The sequence below is a fragment of the Xenopus laevis genome, chromosome 1S (assembly GCF_017654675.1).
Source record: "Xenopus laevis strain J_2021 chromosome 1S, Xenopus_laevis_v10.1, whole genome shotgun sequence".
Lineage (NCBI taxonomy): Eukaryota > Metazoa > Chordata > Amphibia > Anura > Pipidae > Xenopus > Xenopus laevis.
The window spans coordinates 132,009,931-132,024,666 of NC_054372.1; the positions used below are offsets into that span (position 1 = coordinate 132,009,931).

The 14,736-nt window shown below is 38.0% G+C and overlaps 1 protein-coding gene across 5 annotated transcripts in view; it reads left to right on the forward strand.

Annotated features, from left to right (window-relative positions):
* The window catches only part of LOC108707044 (solute carrier family 12 member 6), a 36,082-nt gene extending 21,372 nt beyond the window's left edge, over positions 1–14,710 (forward strand). For all 5 annotated transcript variants that reach the window (XM_018243964.2, XM_018243962.2, XM_018243965.2 and 2 more), the window contains 19 exons: positions 172–302; positions 2,241–2,482; positions 5,116–5,330; positions 5,423–5,581; positions 5,763–5,861; positions 6,733–6,790; positions 6,865–7,039; positions 7,196–7,314; positions 7,596–7,694; positions 7,819–7,938; positions 8,022–8,126; positions 9,003–9,171; positions 9,269–9,464; positions 9,627–9,796; positions 9,962–10,093; positions 10,175–10,282; positions 10,468–10,652; positions 11,828–11,961; positions 13,451–14,710. In XM_018243964.2, coding sequence (XP_018099453.1) covers positions 172–302; positions 2,241–2,482; positions 5,116–5,330; positions 5,423–5,581; positions 5,763–5,861; positions 6,733–6,790; positions 6,865–7,039; positions 7,196–7,314; positions 7,596–7,694; positions 7,819–7,938; positions 8,022–8,126; positions 9,003–9,171; positions 9,269–9,464; positions 9,627–9,796; positions 9,962–10,093; positions 10,175–10,282; positions 10,468–10,652; positions 11,828–11,961; positions 13,451–13,542 — 2,708 coding nt within the window. In that variant the 3' untranslated portion in view covers positions 13,543–14,710. The remainder of the gene's footprint in view (positions 1–171; positions 303–2,240; positions 2,483–5,115; positions 5,331–5,422; positions 5,582–5,762; positions 5,862–6,732; positions 6,791–6,864; positions 7,040–7,195; positions 7,315–7,595; positions 7,695–7,818; positions 7,939–8,021; positions 8,127–9,002; positions 9,172–9,268; positions 9,465–9,626; positions 9,797–9,961; positions 10,094–10,174; positions 10,283–10,467; positions 10,653–11,827; positions 11,962–13,450) is intronic.
* Positions 14,711–14,736: the final 26 nt, after the last annotated feature.

Here is a 14,736-nt window from a genome sequence, read left to right on the forward strand (position 1 = left end):
CATTAGTTTTGACTAGACTTCTGTTTGCTCTCATCTTTTCTCAGACCAGCCCTTTTCTTTTTGTTATGCATTCGTTCAAATGTTTTTGTCCTTTCTGCCCCATTATTAGTTGTTTCCCTTCCCTTAAAATTTATTAATATTGTAATTGTGCATCTGTTTTTTCCCTTTTAGCTGGTGGCTCCTATTTTATGATTTCCCGAGCCCTTGGTCCAGAGTTTGGAGGTGCAGTTGGTCTCTGTTTCTACCTGGGAACAACCTTTGCAACAGCTATGTACATTCTGGGAGCTATAGAGATATTCCTGGTGAGATACCATGCTTTTCATAGTGGATTTCCCTGCTGCAGCATAAGTTTACCACTATTACAGGCACGCACAGTCAATCAATCACCTTATTATACAGGGTTATCCAACTGGAGGCCCATGGCTTCCATGGATCATATTATTATTGGAATCTGGTCTTGGAAACTTGTAGTATAGCTGACCCTCTATATGGAAAGATTTGGACATTACTGATACAGAGTAGAAGTTCTCAAAGCACAGAGATGCACCTTTTCACTATATTCCCAGCCATGAGCTGTGAGTAGTTCTCTTTGTGACAATGGGAAAGTATACCCCCCCCCCCTAATTCCATTGTTTTTTCTGATCTGATTTATAGTATTCTTACCCCTAAGGGTCAGAGCACACAATCAGATTCTGGGAGAAATCTCCTCCTCTTTTTCGGGTTGACTAATCTCCCCGAACTGCTTCCTGCCAGCTAGAATGTAAATCGCTGACGGGATGGCACTCAGCGCACTTTGTTTTTCGAAGTTGCCTCACAAGGAAACTTCAGGTGACTTAAGAAAACGAAGCGCTCCTAGTGCCATCCCGCTGGCGATTTACATTCTAGCCAGCAGGAGGCAGTTTGGGGAGATAAGTCACCCCCAAAGAAGAGGAGATTTGTCGCCGGGCGTGTGCCCTGACGCTAATAACAGATGCCCTTTGAGGTTTACAAAAGGGGCAGTGTTTTCTTTCCCTGTGGGTAGTCAACAGTATTACAATCAATTTAACTTTTCAGTTAGACTGAAGCTCTCATTGATGAGAAAAGGAGCAAAATCTCTGTTGTCCTGGTACTTCCAGACATGGATGAGCTATCAATATTCACATCAGTCCCAGTGGAGCTTACACAGTAGGGTTTCTGTCACATTCATACAACTCACTTTTCAATCTTTGGCATCAGAGATCCAGATTTTTTGGTATGGTTGAGGAAACTGGGGTGCCCAGAGGAAATCCATGCAGAGAACACTAATTGTGGACAATTATTATGTAGATTTTAATGTAACGTGGGACACCAGCACTACAACTGAGCCACTCTGTAAAAAAATTGTGTTTTATCATGTTTTGTGTCTTTCAAGACGAATGCCCTGTTTGTCCATAAAGCAAAACAGTACTGCTGTTTTTACCAGATGAGAATTAGAGGCAGTCACATTAAGGACCCTGAAGTACACTGCCCCAAGCAACTGATAAAGCAACTTTTTCAGAAGTAAACTAGGTTCCCTTTTGATTCTGCACCATTATATGACTGTAAAACCCAATTGGCAAATGTAAACAGTTCCCTGTCCTATTGTGTCTTTTCCCCTGCCGTACCAAACCCGATGTTACTGCTGAGACTGCGTTCATAGAAGTGGTGTCTCTGGCTGACACAGGTATAGAGTGTTCACAAAAGGGCAGAATAGTATTGTGGCTTTATTAGCCCTCACATCCAGAGGGGAGAAACAGTTTTTATAGTATAGTAGATGTGGCAGGACTATTTTTAGGGCGATCAGGAGAATTTAGAAAATTAGGGTTATTTAGAGTAATGATGAATCATTAGCTTAAAAAGTATCATTTGTGAAACAGCATTGCTGGTTATCAGAGCATTTTGGATGTTAGGTGTTATATTTAAAATATAAAGATATTAGAAGTCACTAAGGATTTTCATGACCATATAAAGATGTAAGACTTCTAATATCATTATATTTAAAATTAGGAGGAACACTAGTTTTGTAATACTTAAGTTTTAGTGAATTAAGTGACACCACAGAGCACTGATCATAACTTATGATGTCACTAAGCACAGTTTATCAGGCTATATATTACAGGTAATTCATTGTGTATTTTGCAAGGATTCAGTAGCACTTCCCAAATGTAACTGTTTTTCAATGCTGTTGGTTTTGTCCATGGTTCATTTTCAGATCACTAATTTATTTTGTGCCATTTGTTTAGGTGTATATTTCACCCCAGGCAGTCATATTCCATGGTGAGGGGGTGGCAGAGGAATCGGCAGCAATGTTAAATAATATGCGAGTATATGGAACTGGATTCCTGATTCTCATGGCTATCATTGTGTTTGTGGGAGTACGATACGTGAACAAGTTGGCCTCGGTATTCCTGACCTGCGTCATAATGTCTATTCTAGCAATTTATGCAGGAGCACTGAAATCTGCGTTTTCTCCCCCGGACTTTCCGTGAGTACAAGATCATTTTGATGCAAACTAATGGTCAAGCGAAAATGTTCATCAGACAAAGTCATTATTGCAACATGTGTAGATGGAGTTAGATATATAACGGTTGCTGAATGCTGAAACTGCGAGGAAATAATAATGATAAAAAAAATGTTTTCATTTGTTGCTACTACTTTTAGTGCCTATTAAGTAGGAGGGCTAGAATGAAGATAACTACGAAAAATATTATATATGCTTCAGTATCAGACACCAGACAGTTCCCATGGGGCAGAAACAAGGGAACTTGAAATTAAGTAACTGGTGGCAATTTTTTTTGCCCATGGGCAGCTATCTATGGCACCCAATCAGTGATTATCTTTTTAAAGTCAGCTGCAAGTAGAACAATGAATGCAGCTTTTTGATAAATTACCTCTGACCCCCAGTGTTGGCAGACTGTATGGCATATATAGCATGGTATGGCATATATTAGTTCCTGTTAATGTTCATGGCACATTCAAAGTTATTACTGCAGGGAAAATTGCAGAGGTCAATTCTTACAGCTGCTTTCCATTCATTTAAATAGGAAACATACTACCTATGGGAGGTGCTGAAGTGAGCAATCCTAGGTGATTTCTGCCTGTAGCCAGCTACTTGTGCTGTAAACAGTGTTTAATATGCAACTCAATGATGGATGAATATATTAAATAAAGTTACACATGACCTCATATATTCAGTTTACTATGAAACTGAACAAAAACACACACACACAAAATTAATGTTTATGGTGAAAAACATTTCAGCTGAATAAAGAGGGAGCGATGGTTTTACATATAAAGTACATATAAACATTTGTACATATAAAGTAAAAAGTAAACTTTTCCTTTATATATTTACATTTTGTATTGCCTTGCTTTTTATAATTGCTGTTACAATTAGGGGCAAATTCATTAAGGGTCAAATATCGAGGGTTAAGTAGCCAAAAAAACACTTCGAAATTCGAAGTTTTTTAACCTCGAATCCTTCACTCGAGCTTGGTGAATGGGCCCCTTACTGTGTAGTTTGAAGTTTCAAATGCTACCAGATACTAAAATACCATCCTTCTTAAGGACTGGGGCCTCAAACTGCACTACTTAGTCAATGTATATTCTTGCCAAGAATAGATAACAAGGCAAAATTCGATGTTTCCATCTCTCTGGATAATTCCATCTTTAAGCAAGACAGTACTTTGATTTAGTAGCTACTATTAACTCTGCCGAGAGCACTCCGCTTGTAATCAAAATCTGTTCATTATCTACTCCACAAGGACCAAACATGGAGTAGCTTCAGAATGTTCAGCATAAGCCCTATACATTGTACTCGTGTTGAACAACGATTATTCTGCCCTGTTAAAGGGGTTTTTCACCTTTCAACTAACATTTAGTATGATATAGATGGTTATATTCTGAGACAATTTGCAATTGGTTTTCATTTTTTACTTTTTGTGTTTTTTGAGTTATATATCTTTTTATTCAACAGCTCTCCAGATTTCTATTTCTGCAGTTTGGTTGCTATGGTCCAAATTACCATAGCAACCATGCACAGATTTGAATAAAAGACTGAGATTTGAATAGGAGATGACCTGAAAAGAAATATATGTAATAAAAAGTAGCAATAACAATACATTTGGAGCTTTACAGAGCATTTGTTTTTAGATGGGGTCAGTCACCTCCATTTGAAAGCTGAAAATAATCAGAAGAAAAAGGCAAAGAATTAAAAAACTATAAAAAAATAAATAATGAAGCCCAATTGAAAGAGTGCTTAGAATTGGCTATCCTGTAACTAAAAGTTAACTGAAACAATTCCTAATAAGTGCAATAGGCCCACCAGGGTAACACTAGATAAGCCCAACCCCACTTCTAATGTACCTATGTGAGTTGGAACTTGAATGTGAGTTAATGTTGAATACTGTATCAACTGCTGATGACTAAAACTGTACCTGACAACCCCCCCTTCTCTCTTCTGTACCCCTTAAGTTGAAAATAAAATACACTGTTAAAAAAAAAAAGTTAACTGAAAGGTGAACCACCCCTATAAGGGATGGATGGCAAAGTAAAAAAATATCAGTGTATAGCAAATACTATGATTTAATGCAAAATTCTCTTTCATATAAAATACATGTATCTTCGATTTAGGGATGCACCAATCTCCTAGTTCTATTTAATAGGATTCATATTGAGCGAAATGATAAGAGTGCATCCAAACTTCATCTGAAACTTCAAGTCCCCTACCTAGCCTTGCGACTTTTTTAAAGCTATGAACTGAACATGACAATTTTTTTTCTTCACAACTGATACAATTTCTTTATTTTAAAATTTGAATATGTAATTTAGGCATCAGCCAAATCTTTTTCGGAGGATTTGGTGGTGTGGATTCAAAATCCCCAAAAATTTACTTTCTAATGGGATTAAAAAGGGCTTGCATCCCTAGTTCAGTTACATAAGTAGATCATTTACTCATTTATCTTTAAACAAACCACTTATGACACAACTGGACAGAAGTCCCTGTCCTAAATAGCTTGAAATCTGTGTTAATTAGTGATATGAAGGAAATGAAGTATGCATGGTTTTTTTGACAAATATTCAGTGCCAATGCAACAACATGTCTCTCCAAACTTGCAGGATTTGCTTGCTTGGAAATCGTACTTTGTCCAAACACCATTTTACCGAATGTGCCAAGATAGTGGAGACAGACAACATGACCATTGTCACAGATCTGTGGGATCTATTCTGTCACCCACCGGGTCAGCTGAATGCAACTTGTGATGAATATTTTGCCCATAATAATGTCACCTTAGTCCAAGGAATCCCAGGCTTGAAAAGTGGGATTATCTCTGGTATAGTACCATTTAATTCCTTCCTTAATTTTTTCAATATTATCCCCCTCCCTCCTTATTCTCTTTCTTTATTCACTTGTATTTGTTCTCAGAAAATCTGTGGAGCAGTTACATTCAAAAGGGAGACATAATAGAGAAGGCTTCATTGTCATCAACGGATCATTTGGCTGTGCAGTCTCAAGAGTATGTTTTAGCTGACATTACGACTTCTTTCACGCTCTTGGTTGGAATATTTTTCCCATCTGTGACAGGTAATGTTTACACTCTTACATTTGAGCCGCTCAAGAACTATTTATTGTCACTGTTGCTGAAAAAATGTCCTCAAACTTATCACCTAGAAAGTTTGGATTACAGTAAATGGGCGGTAACGTAGTCATTTTATGGCATTTTATCATGCTGTTGTATACATATCTACCACATTCTTTCCTGCAGGAATTATGGCTGGATCGAATCGCTCGGGAGACCTCAAGGATGCCCAGAAATCGATTCCAATTGGAACTATTCTTGCAATTCTCACAACATCTTTAGTCTGTATCCTACTTGCTTTGTGAGCTTGTCATTGATTATTACCAATTTTTTTACAGCAATATTAACCTGTTATGAACTTTACAACTACCAATAACAATATAGATATGTTTTGAAATATATATTGCAGATCTGTTCATTCATATATACAGATGGAAAATAAGTTGTTCCCCAACTCTACTGTTGTTTAGTGGGAAAAAGTAAGTTAAAGGGGTTGTTCACCTTTGAGTTATCTTTTAATATGATGTAGAGCGTGATATTTGCAATTGGTTTCCATTATTTTTTTATTATTTGTGGGGTTTAAATTATTAAGCGTTTTATTCAGCAACTTTCCAGTTTGCCATTCTAGTAATCTGGTTGCTAAGGTCCAAATTACCCTTGCAATCAGGCATTGATTTGAATAAGAGACTGGAATGTGAATAGGAGAAGGCCTGAATAGAATGATGAGTAAAAAATATAGCAATAATGATAAATGTGTAGCCTAACAGAGCCTTTGTTTTTAAGATGGGGTCAGTGACCCCCCCCCCCCGCATTTGAAAGCTAGAAAGAGTTAGAGGAAAAAGGCAAATAATTAAAAACTATATAAAAAAATAATAATGAAAAGATGTTTTGAAAAGATGTTTTGAATTGGCCATTCTATAACATACTAAAAGTTAACTTAAAGGTGAACTATTCCTTTAAATACTACTCTGTATTTATTTTAATGTGATAGCAGTAGGTTGAACTGACCTCCTCCTGTGCTGTAGTTCTATTTTGTAATTCTATTTTCTATATGTACTATACAATTATATTGTTTTGTGTTATATTACTTTTGGAGTGTAGATTGTTTTTTTCTGGTGAAGAATGAATAATTTCAGTCCTTGACATTTGCTCTCAGACCTCAGTAATGTCCTCCTGTTTGGAGCTTCTATCGATGGAGTTGTGCTCAGAGACAAGTGAGTAAAGAGACTTTAGTGCTGTACATGGTACAGATTAGTACTGTAAAGCTAACTCATCTTACTGCCAACAGGTTTGGGGATGCAGTGCAAGGAACTCTTGTTGTTGGTGCACTTTCATGGCCATCTCCTTGGGTCATTGTGATTGGATCCTTTTTCTCCACTTGTGGAGCTGGACTTCAGAGTCTGACAGGAGCACCTCGCCTGCTTCAAGCCATTGCTAAGGATGGAATCATTCCATTCCTGAGGGTGAGTGGGGGGGATGAGGTAGAAAAAAATATAAGCAAACACAAATTACTATTTCAGATATCTGTATCCTTAATTATGACAAAAACAATACAGAATACATAAGGAAGATAAGCCATTTTTTTTACTGTAAACCTTAATATACTGTCATGTCTGTAGGTATTTGGACATGGAAAGAGTAATGGAGAACCCACATGGGCTCTTCTTCTAACAGCAGTTATTGCTGAGCTGGGGATCCTCATTGCTTCTCTGGACCTGGTGGCACCTATCCTATCTATGTAAGTATCATTTACTGCTGGTGTTACTACACTGCCTGTATCTTGACTTCAGGAGTTAAAGTAGCTGTTCATAACAAACATTTTCAAAAAATATTTTTATTGCTTAGTTTATAGGTAAAACTTCTAGACCATTTCAGTCTTTGTTTAATTTGATAATGACCAGGAAATGTTTATTGGCCTCCTCCCAAAAACCCTGACACAGGGTTTGTCTTTTCCTTTTTTTACCAGCCTTGTCCATATCCTTATTTTTCAGTGTTCCTCTAATTTATGTTTCTTTATAGGTTCTTTCTAATGTGTTACCTTTTTGTAAACTTGGCATGTGGATTACAGACTCTTCTCCATTCACCCAACTGGCGTCCTCGCTTTCATTATTATCATTGGTATGTCCTAAGCACTGATTACCTGTCAGGTGTATTTGGTTTTACTTGAAATAAAACAATCAGCTGTTGTCTGATCATTTATCAAAGTATTAATCTGTTGCTGCATCTATTTTGCAACCTGTAGGACTTTGTCTTTTCTTGGAATGGCACTGTGCTTAGCCCTCATGTTCATCTCTTCCTGGTATTATGCCCTCGTTTCCATGGTAATTGCTGGAATGATCTACAAGTATATTGAATACCACGGGTGAGTTGCAACATTCTAATGGTCACTGAATTACATATTTGTAATCTCTGTCTCTGACAATCAGACAATATTTGCTTATACAGGGCTGAGAAGGAATGGGGAGATGGAATCCGTGGATTGTCCTTGAGTGCAGCACGTTTTGCTCTTCTGCGTTTGGAAGAGGGTCCACCTCACACTAAAAACTGGAGGTGAGAAAGTCATTGTGTCTCTCCCTGGGGTGGACACTTATTACTCTACCCTGCACTACATTGCACTGAACTTTAACATCTCTGCTGTAAGGCCATCCTCAAAAACACTTAACAGTGCCACCAACATCAAAAATGAACATTTTTAATTTGACATGACATACTAATTATTTTTAGTACTTTTCTTTAAAGAAGCCATAGTTGTTTTGGATCATATTTGTTCAACTCATCTTATGTTAACCTTTTTTTTATATCTGTTGATGTCACAGCTGTCCTGTTTGGTTCAGTGGAGCCTTAGAAAATATATATTCACAAACTTCCACCAGAAACCTTATAAAGAAATGTTACAGATATTATTGTATCTGTAATAAACATAAAAATATCACACATTTTACAGTGTTGCTGGCAGTAGGACAAGAAGAGAACAGGTTGCTTTTTACAACCTGTGTGTCTCTGCACACCATTAAAGCTTACCTGATTTTAACCAGACCTCACAACATTTACAGTATCTCTTATCTGGAAACAAATTGCATTAATTTAAAATCCTTCTAAAGTGTAATGCTGTATAACCCCAGGCTTATACTCACGGCCGTTACCCTTCCCATGTATATGTACATGCATTTCACTGATGTGCAACAGGTTATTGCATTATTGTATTAAATTCTAGAATTTTCTCTGAGCTAAAAAAGCCTAAAGCATCATTATTGAATATTCACAGCACTCGACAAAACAGCCAAGACTATATGTATTAAATACATCATATCTAAAAATTAAGTTTACACTTAAAGTTTTCTATATTTTGGAAACAGATTATGTTCTATATGATTTTAGTCCCAACTTTTAAAGCGTTTATCTTACTTCACATTTGTGTTTCAAAAGACCCCAGCTACTTGTTTTGGTGAAACTGGATTCAGATCTCCATGTCTCTCAACCTCGCCTTCTTTCCTTCGCCTCCCAACTAAAGGCTGGTAAAGGCTTGTCCATTGTGGGCACAGTACTTGTGGGAGACTACCTAGAGAATAATGCAGAAGCACAGGCAGCAGAGCAGGTATGTATGTTACACAGGACATTATCATACTATTTCTCTGCATACAATCTGAGCATCTGCCCATTAAGGAGTATCTTGCATCCCATTCCACCCATAGGCACTGAAACACTTAATGGAACAAGAAAAAGTGAAAGGCTTTTGCCAAGTGGTTGTGGCTCAGAAGCTGAAAGAGGGTCTATCACACCTTATACAGTCCTGTGGTCTTGGAGGAATGAGGCATAACACTGTGATCATGAGTTGGCCAAGTAGTTGGAGACAGAGTGATGACTCACGGGCTTGGAAATCCTTCATCAGTAAGTTTTTTTTTGTGTGACTTGTGTTTTCTCAGATGTGCTCGTTCTTTCCTGTGTGTACCATTGCATGGGGTATATGTGATTTTTTGCTGAGTTTAATGAGTTCAATTCTTCCAGTGACTTCCCACGTTTAATATGGACTTCATCCCTTTCTTTTTGTAGCTACCATTCGTGTGACCACAGCTGCCCGCCAAGCACTTCTGGTAGCAAAGAATATATCCTTTTTCCCTGGCTCTCGTGAAACATTAGCAGAAGGGCACATTGATGTTTGGTGGATAGTACATGATGGGGGCATGCTCATGCTTCTGCCCTTCCTCCTAAAACAACACAAGGTAAAGTGCTAAACTCCAGAGCTGCATTGTCTACTTTTTACTGATATCACTCATCATTTTTACTTTATTTTCAATCTTTTTATTTTCTAACTAACTTCACTGAGTTATCTTCCTACACTTCCCCTCTATGTCACTTATTCCTAACCAAGCACCTTTCCCACCCAGGTGTGGCGGAAATGTAAGATGCGCATTTTCACTGTGGCTCAGATGGAAGACAACAGTATTCAAATGAAGAAGGACTTGGCTACCTTCCTTTATCATTTACGTATCCCTGCTGATGTGGAAGTAGTGGAGATGGTGAGAATGGAATAACAAGATAACATAGGATATCAACAAATAATATTGTAGGAATCTCACATATTTTTTTGTTCTGTGCAGCATGACAGTGATATATCTGCATACACATATGAACGCACCCTCATGATGGAGCAGAGGTCACAAATGCTGAGACAAATGCGTCTTTCTAAAACAGATAGGGAGCGAGAGGTGAGTAAATATTTTCAAAAGGCAATTCTTAGCAAAAGAGCTGGTTCATCAAAACCATCAAACAAGAAGCAGATATTTTAAACTATAAATTGTAATTACTGCTATTTTCCAACTGTTGATTGTAGTATTACGAAGAATTGAACGTATAGGTCATCTAAGTGAAGTGTCGTATTTGTTAATTTTAGGCTCAGTTGGTGAAAGACAGGAATTCAATGCTGCGTTTAACCAGTGTGGGCTCTGATGATGATGAAGATACAGAGGCTGCCCCACAAAGAGTACACATGACTTGGACCAAGGACAAGCACCATGCAGTTCGTGTTGCCCAAAGAAATCCAATGCCCAGCTTTCAGGACCTTCTCAACATACGACCGTAAGGCGTACTGACTAGCTTTGTTAATTAAAATGTGTTTGTGAATGAGCAGGATTACTTGCCAGCCACTTTCCATTGGTTACCTTAGAAAGACTGACTATGCTGCTGTTTTCTGGCATATATTCTAAGGGTGAAGACACATGGACCTACTAAGTAGCAGCTACTTGTCATGGCTACAAAACGCCAGAAAGTACACTGCCAAAGACAATACTGAGAATCGGCTTTGCCTGCTTTGGTTTGCTGGGGGTACTACATTTTCTCAACAAATGTGACCTTTTTCTAAATAGAATAGAATCTAGATTATCTAGCAAATTAGACATCTAGTCCAAGAAATCAATTAGATATTAAGGGACAGAATACACTTTACAAATCTTTGCTAAAAATAAGCACGACAAATAGGATTTTTCTTGAAAAAGCCTTCATATTATATTACTATGCATAATTATATATGATTATTAACAGAGTAAGTTACTCCCCTTGAGAAAACCCCTCCCTTCCCTATGCACCAGCCTTTGATCAGCTGATTATCTGAGGGATTCTTAGTTGGAAGGTAATTAGTTTTATCACAAGACTCAACGTAGATGGCACTTCTGGACAAAGGTTTAATATAGCAGGTTGCTGGACGAAGACCTAACACGTTTTGGGATCAAATCCCTTAATCATAAAATTAGTTTTATCTGCTTCTGCTTGGCAGAACAGTAAAGTGCTAAAACACTTTTCCTAATTAAAACAATAGACAATAAATCCAATTTATCAAATTAGGATGTACTGTCTATATTAAGTCAGACCAGATAAAGTTGGATGGAGTGTTTATCTATGTCTGACATTCAGTGTATTTCAATGACAGGAAAATTCTCAGAAACCATCAGATTTTATATTGTCAGGTGAAAATGCAGCATGAAATGTTCCCTTCCAATTGGCATGTCTGTTGGGTGGCAGATCTTCATGTAGTTTATACATCAGACTTTTGTATCAGTCCCATTATATTTTGACCCATGTAGCTACATCCCATTAATAGGATGCAATCTGGCGATCCAAAACAATCCTATAAAATCTCCCATGTAGTTTAGTCCCAAAGGACAGCATTTGATCAACCATCTGCTTTGCGTATGTTCTGTTCATGAACCTTATGTGCATTTATCTAATATGGCTTGTCTTTCGTGTTTGCTTTCCAGGGACCAATCAAATGTTCGGCGTATGCACACAGCTGTAAAACTTAATGAAGTCATTGTGAATAAATCCCATGATGCCAAATTGGTTTTACTCAACATGCCAGGACCCCCTCGTAACCCTCAGGGTGATGAGAATTGTATCCTTTATAAATGGTGATATTTTTTAATAAAAAAAAAAAAGGTCATGGGCATTACAGGGTCCATTAGAAGTACTAGAACTTGCTGTGTTTAATAGCTGATAAAGTACCACATTTACTTTACTAAGGACATTAGTTTCAGTTCAGTTGTCAGAAAGAGACCATGTTTACCAGTATTTTCTTTTATTGAATTTTTTTGATTATCCTGCACTGACAAACTCTACAATCAAAGGAGAACGAATGGCTAAAATTAAGTAAGCCTTATCAGAAAGGTCTATATAAATATACCAGTAAACCCTCAAAGTAATGCTGCTCTGAGTCCTCTGTCAAAAGAAACACTGAATTTCTTTCCTTCTATTGTGTACACATGGGCTTCTGTATCAGACTTCCTGTTTTCAGCATAAACCTCCAGGGCTAGGGCTTGAGCATGCTCAGTTTGCTCCTCCCCTCCCCCCCCCTCCTGCTGTAATCGGACCCCGGGCATTAAGTGAGTAGGGAGAGACTCAGGCAGGAAGTGTTGTCACATCAAGCTAATATGACTGCTATACAAACAGAGAGAGCTTCTAGAGCTTTTTACTCGGGTATGGTAAAGCATTCTGCAGAAAAAGTATAGTGTTAAAGCAATATACTGCTTTGGTAGCTTTCCTTCTCCTTTAAAGGAGAAGGAAAGCTTTACAAATAAAACCTATGTGATTTATTTGTCCTAGCCCCTTCTCCTGAAACGCCACCTTATAAACTTTAAAATCGCTAGCCTTCTCGTGCACTGTTACTTGCAAAATCCCTACGGTTTTTCAGTTTGGCGCCGCCATATTGAGCTGTCTGCGTCACTTCCCCTCCCCTGCTGTAGCGATACTGAGCACAGGCAAGAATTTGACCTCGTGGCATGCTATTTTGAAAAAGTGCTCTTTTTATAAAACGAATGCTGTATTAGTACAGACCTCAGTCAGACAGACCCAAACGCTTCTATTTGCTTGTCTCCTGCGTCTCAGCTCACTGACACACTGAAAAAAATGAGCGGAGGAGCTTCAAAGCTTTCCGTCTCTTCAGTGTGTATCTAGGCAACTGGGAAACATTAATTGTATTGGCGCGTGAGAGAATGCAGGCGGGGCAGAGAGGTCTTCACGTGGAAGAAAGAAGAATGTAGTGCACTTGCGCAGGGCACCTCTGACCATAACTGCGCATGCCCTGAATAGACAGATTTTTGTACTGCAGCAGGGATATCCTTTTCAGAACAGCTTGGCACTTATTTTAAAAACGATTAAAGCTTCAGAATTACTGAGAAACTGCATGAAGAAATGACTGCTGGTAAGTATATCCACATATAATGGGCAATTACTAGAGCTTAATTTAATTTTAGCCTTTCCTTCTCCTTTAAGAGTATTTTAAAGAAGCACTCAGTTATAATCAGTATATTTGTGTGTTTAAATGACTAATGCTTTCATTGTTCTTTTTTTGTATCAAAGCATGTCTCCTTAACACCCACCCACAGATATGGAGTTTTTAGAGGTTCTGACAGAGGGCTTGGAACGTGTGCTGTTAGTGAGAGGAGGTGGAACAGAGGTGATCACCATTTACTCGTAGGCGTGCATACTTGGCGTTGTGGAAACCAGGAACCAACCTGAGAGAGAGCGGAGAGATGGAACTTTTGTTAATGCCAAATTATTCCACTACCTTGAATGGAACATGGTGAAAATTTTAGGAAGTACTGGCATTAAAGATCTTTTCCTGATAATTGTAGTTTTCAAAAAGGGAGTCACCAAAATACCCTGTTTAATGCCAAAGGGGAGTGCCATGAATGCATTTGCTGTCAAATGTGAAAAAGACATCTCGCCCAGTGACTTTATACATCTCTATGCAGCAGTGCTCCTGCCTTTTCAATTTGTAATGCTTAATGTACTACTCAGTTGAAGGTATCCAGATTATTTAATATGTACCTTTGGACAAAGCAGTTAGCACCTTCTGAATTAGTGATATGCAAAATTACTGTATGCAAATAGCTCAATTCTGTTTTCATAATCCAGATGCTTCAAATGGGCTCAAAGGACTAGCCATTGTAAGTAAGCAACCACCTACTAACTTAAGCAAATTCACAAGTGTGTTCAGATTATTGAGGATCAGATCACGCTCCTGTCTCCTCATAACCCAGTGAACAACAAGTATAACTTCTCACATCGGCCACAAAAAATCTTGGGTATTCTAATGTATTACATTCCTGTAAAAGTGAAGCCTCTTCCTTTTTTATGCATGCTGTCCTGATTAGAACTGTGCATCTGGCAATTCTTCAGACAGCATTGCTGCTCGAGACTACTATCCCAAAATCTTCTCTTAGGCCAGAGAAGTGTACTTTGAAAGATGTGGACTCGTGAACTTAGCATGAGTAGCAGTACCTTGACTTTATTCATTGCAGTTTTATATTTGGAAGGGATGAAAAAACCCACTAGTTTTATTTAAATTTGCACTACGTTTTTTTTTAATGCAACATGAGCAGGTTTTAATTTATTGTGCAGTGCATCATGCTATGTGTTTGTTCATTATACTACTGCTGTCTCCATTTCTTTGTTGTATTGCTGGATAGAGTAGGTACCAAAAGTATTGAAACTAGCAATAGCTGCACTATAGAGCAGCTGCCTTGTCTAGCCTGTTCTACGGCTGGCAGTAAAAGTATTTATGTTCATGTCTATGTACCCTGTTTCTTGTAGAGGATGGGTTCAAAATTAGAGAAAAACAAATAAAATTTTATAAGAAGACAGATGTGCCTGTTATCGTGAATGGATG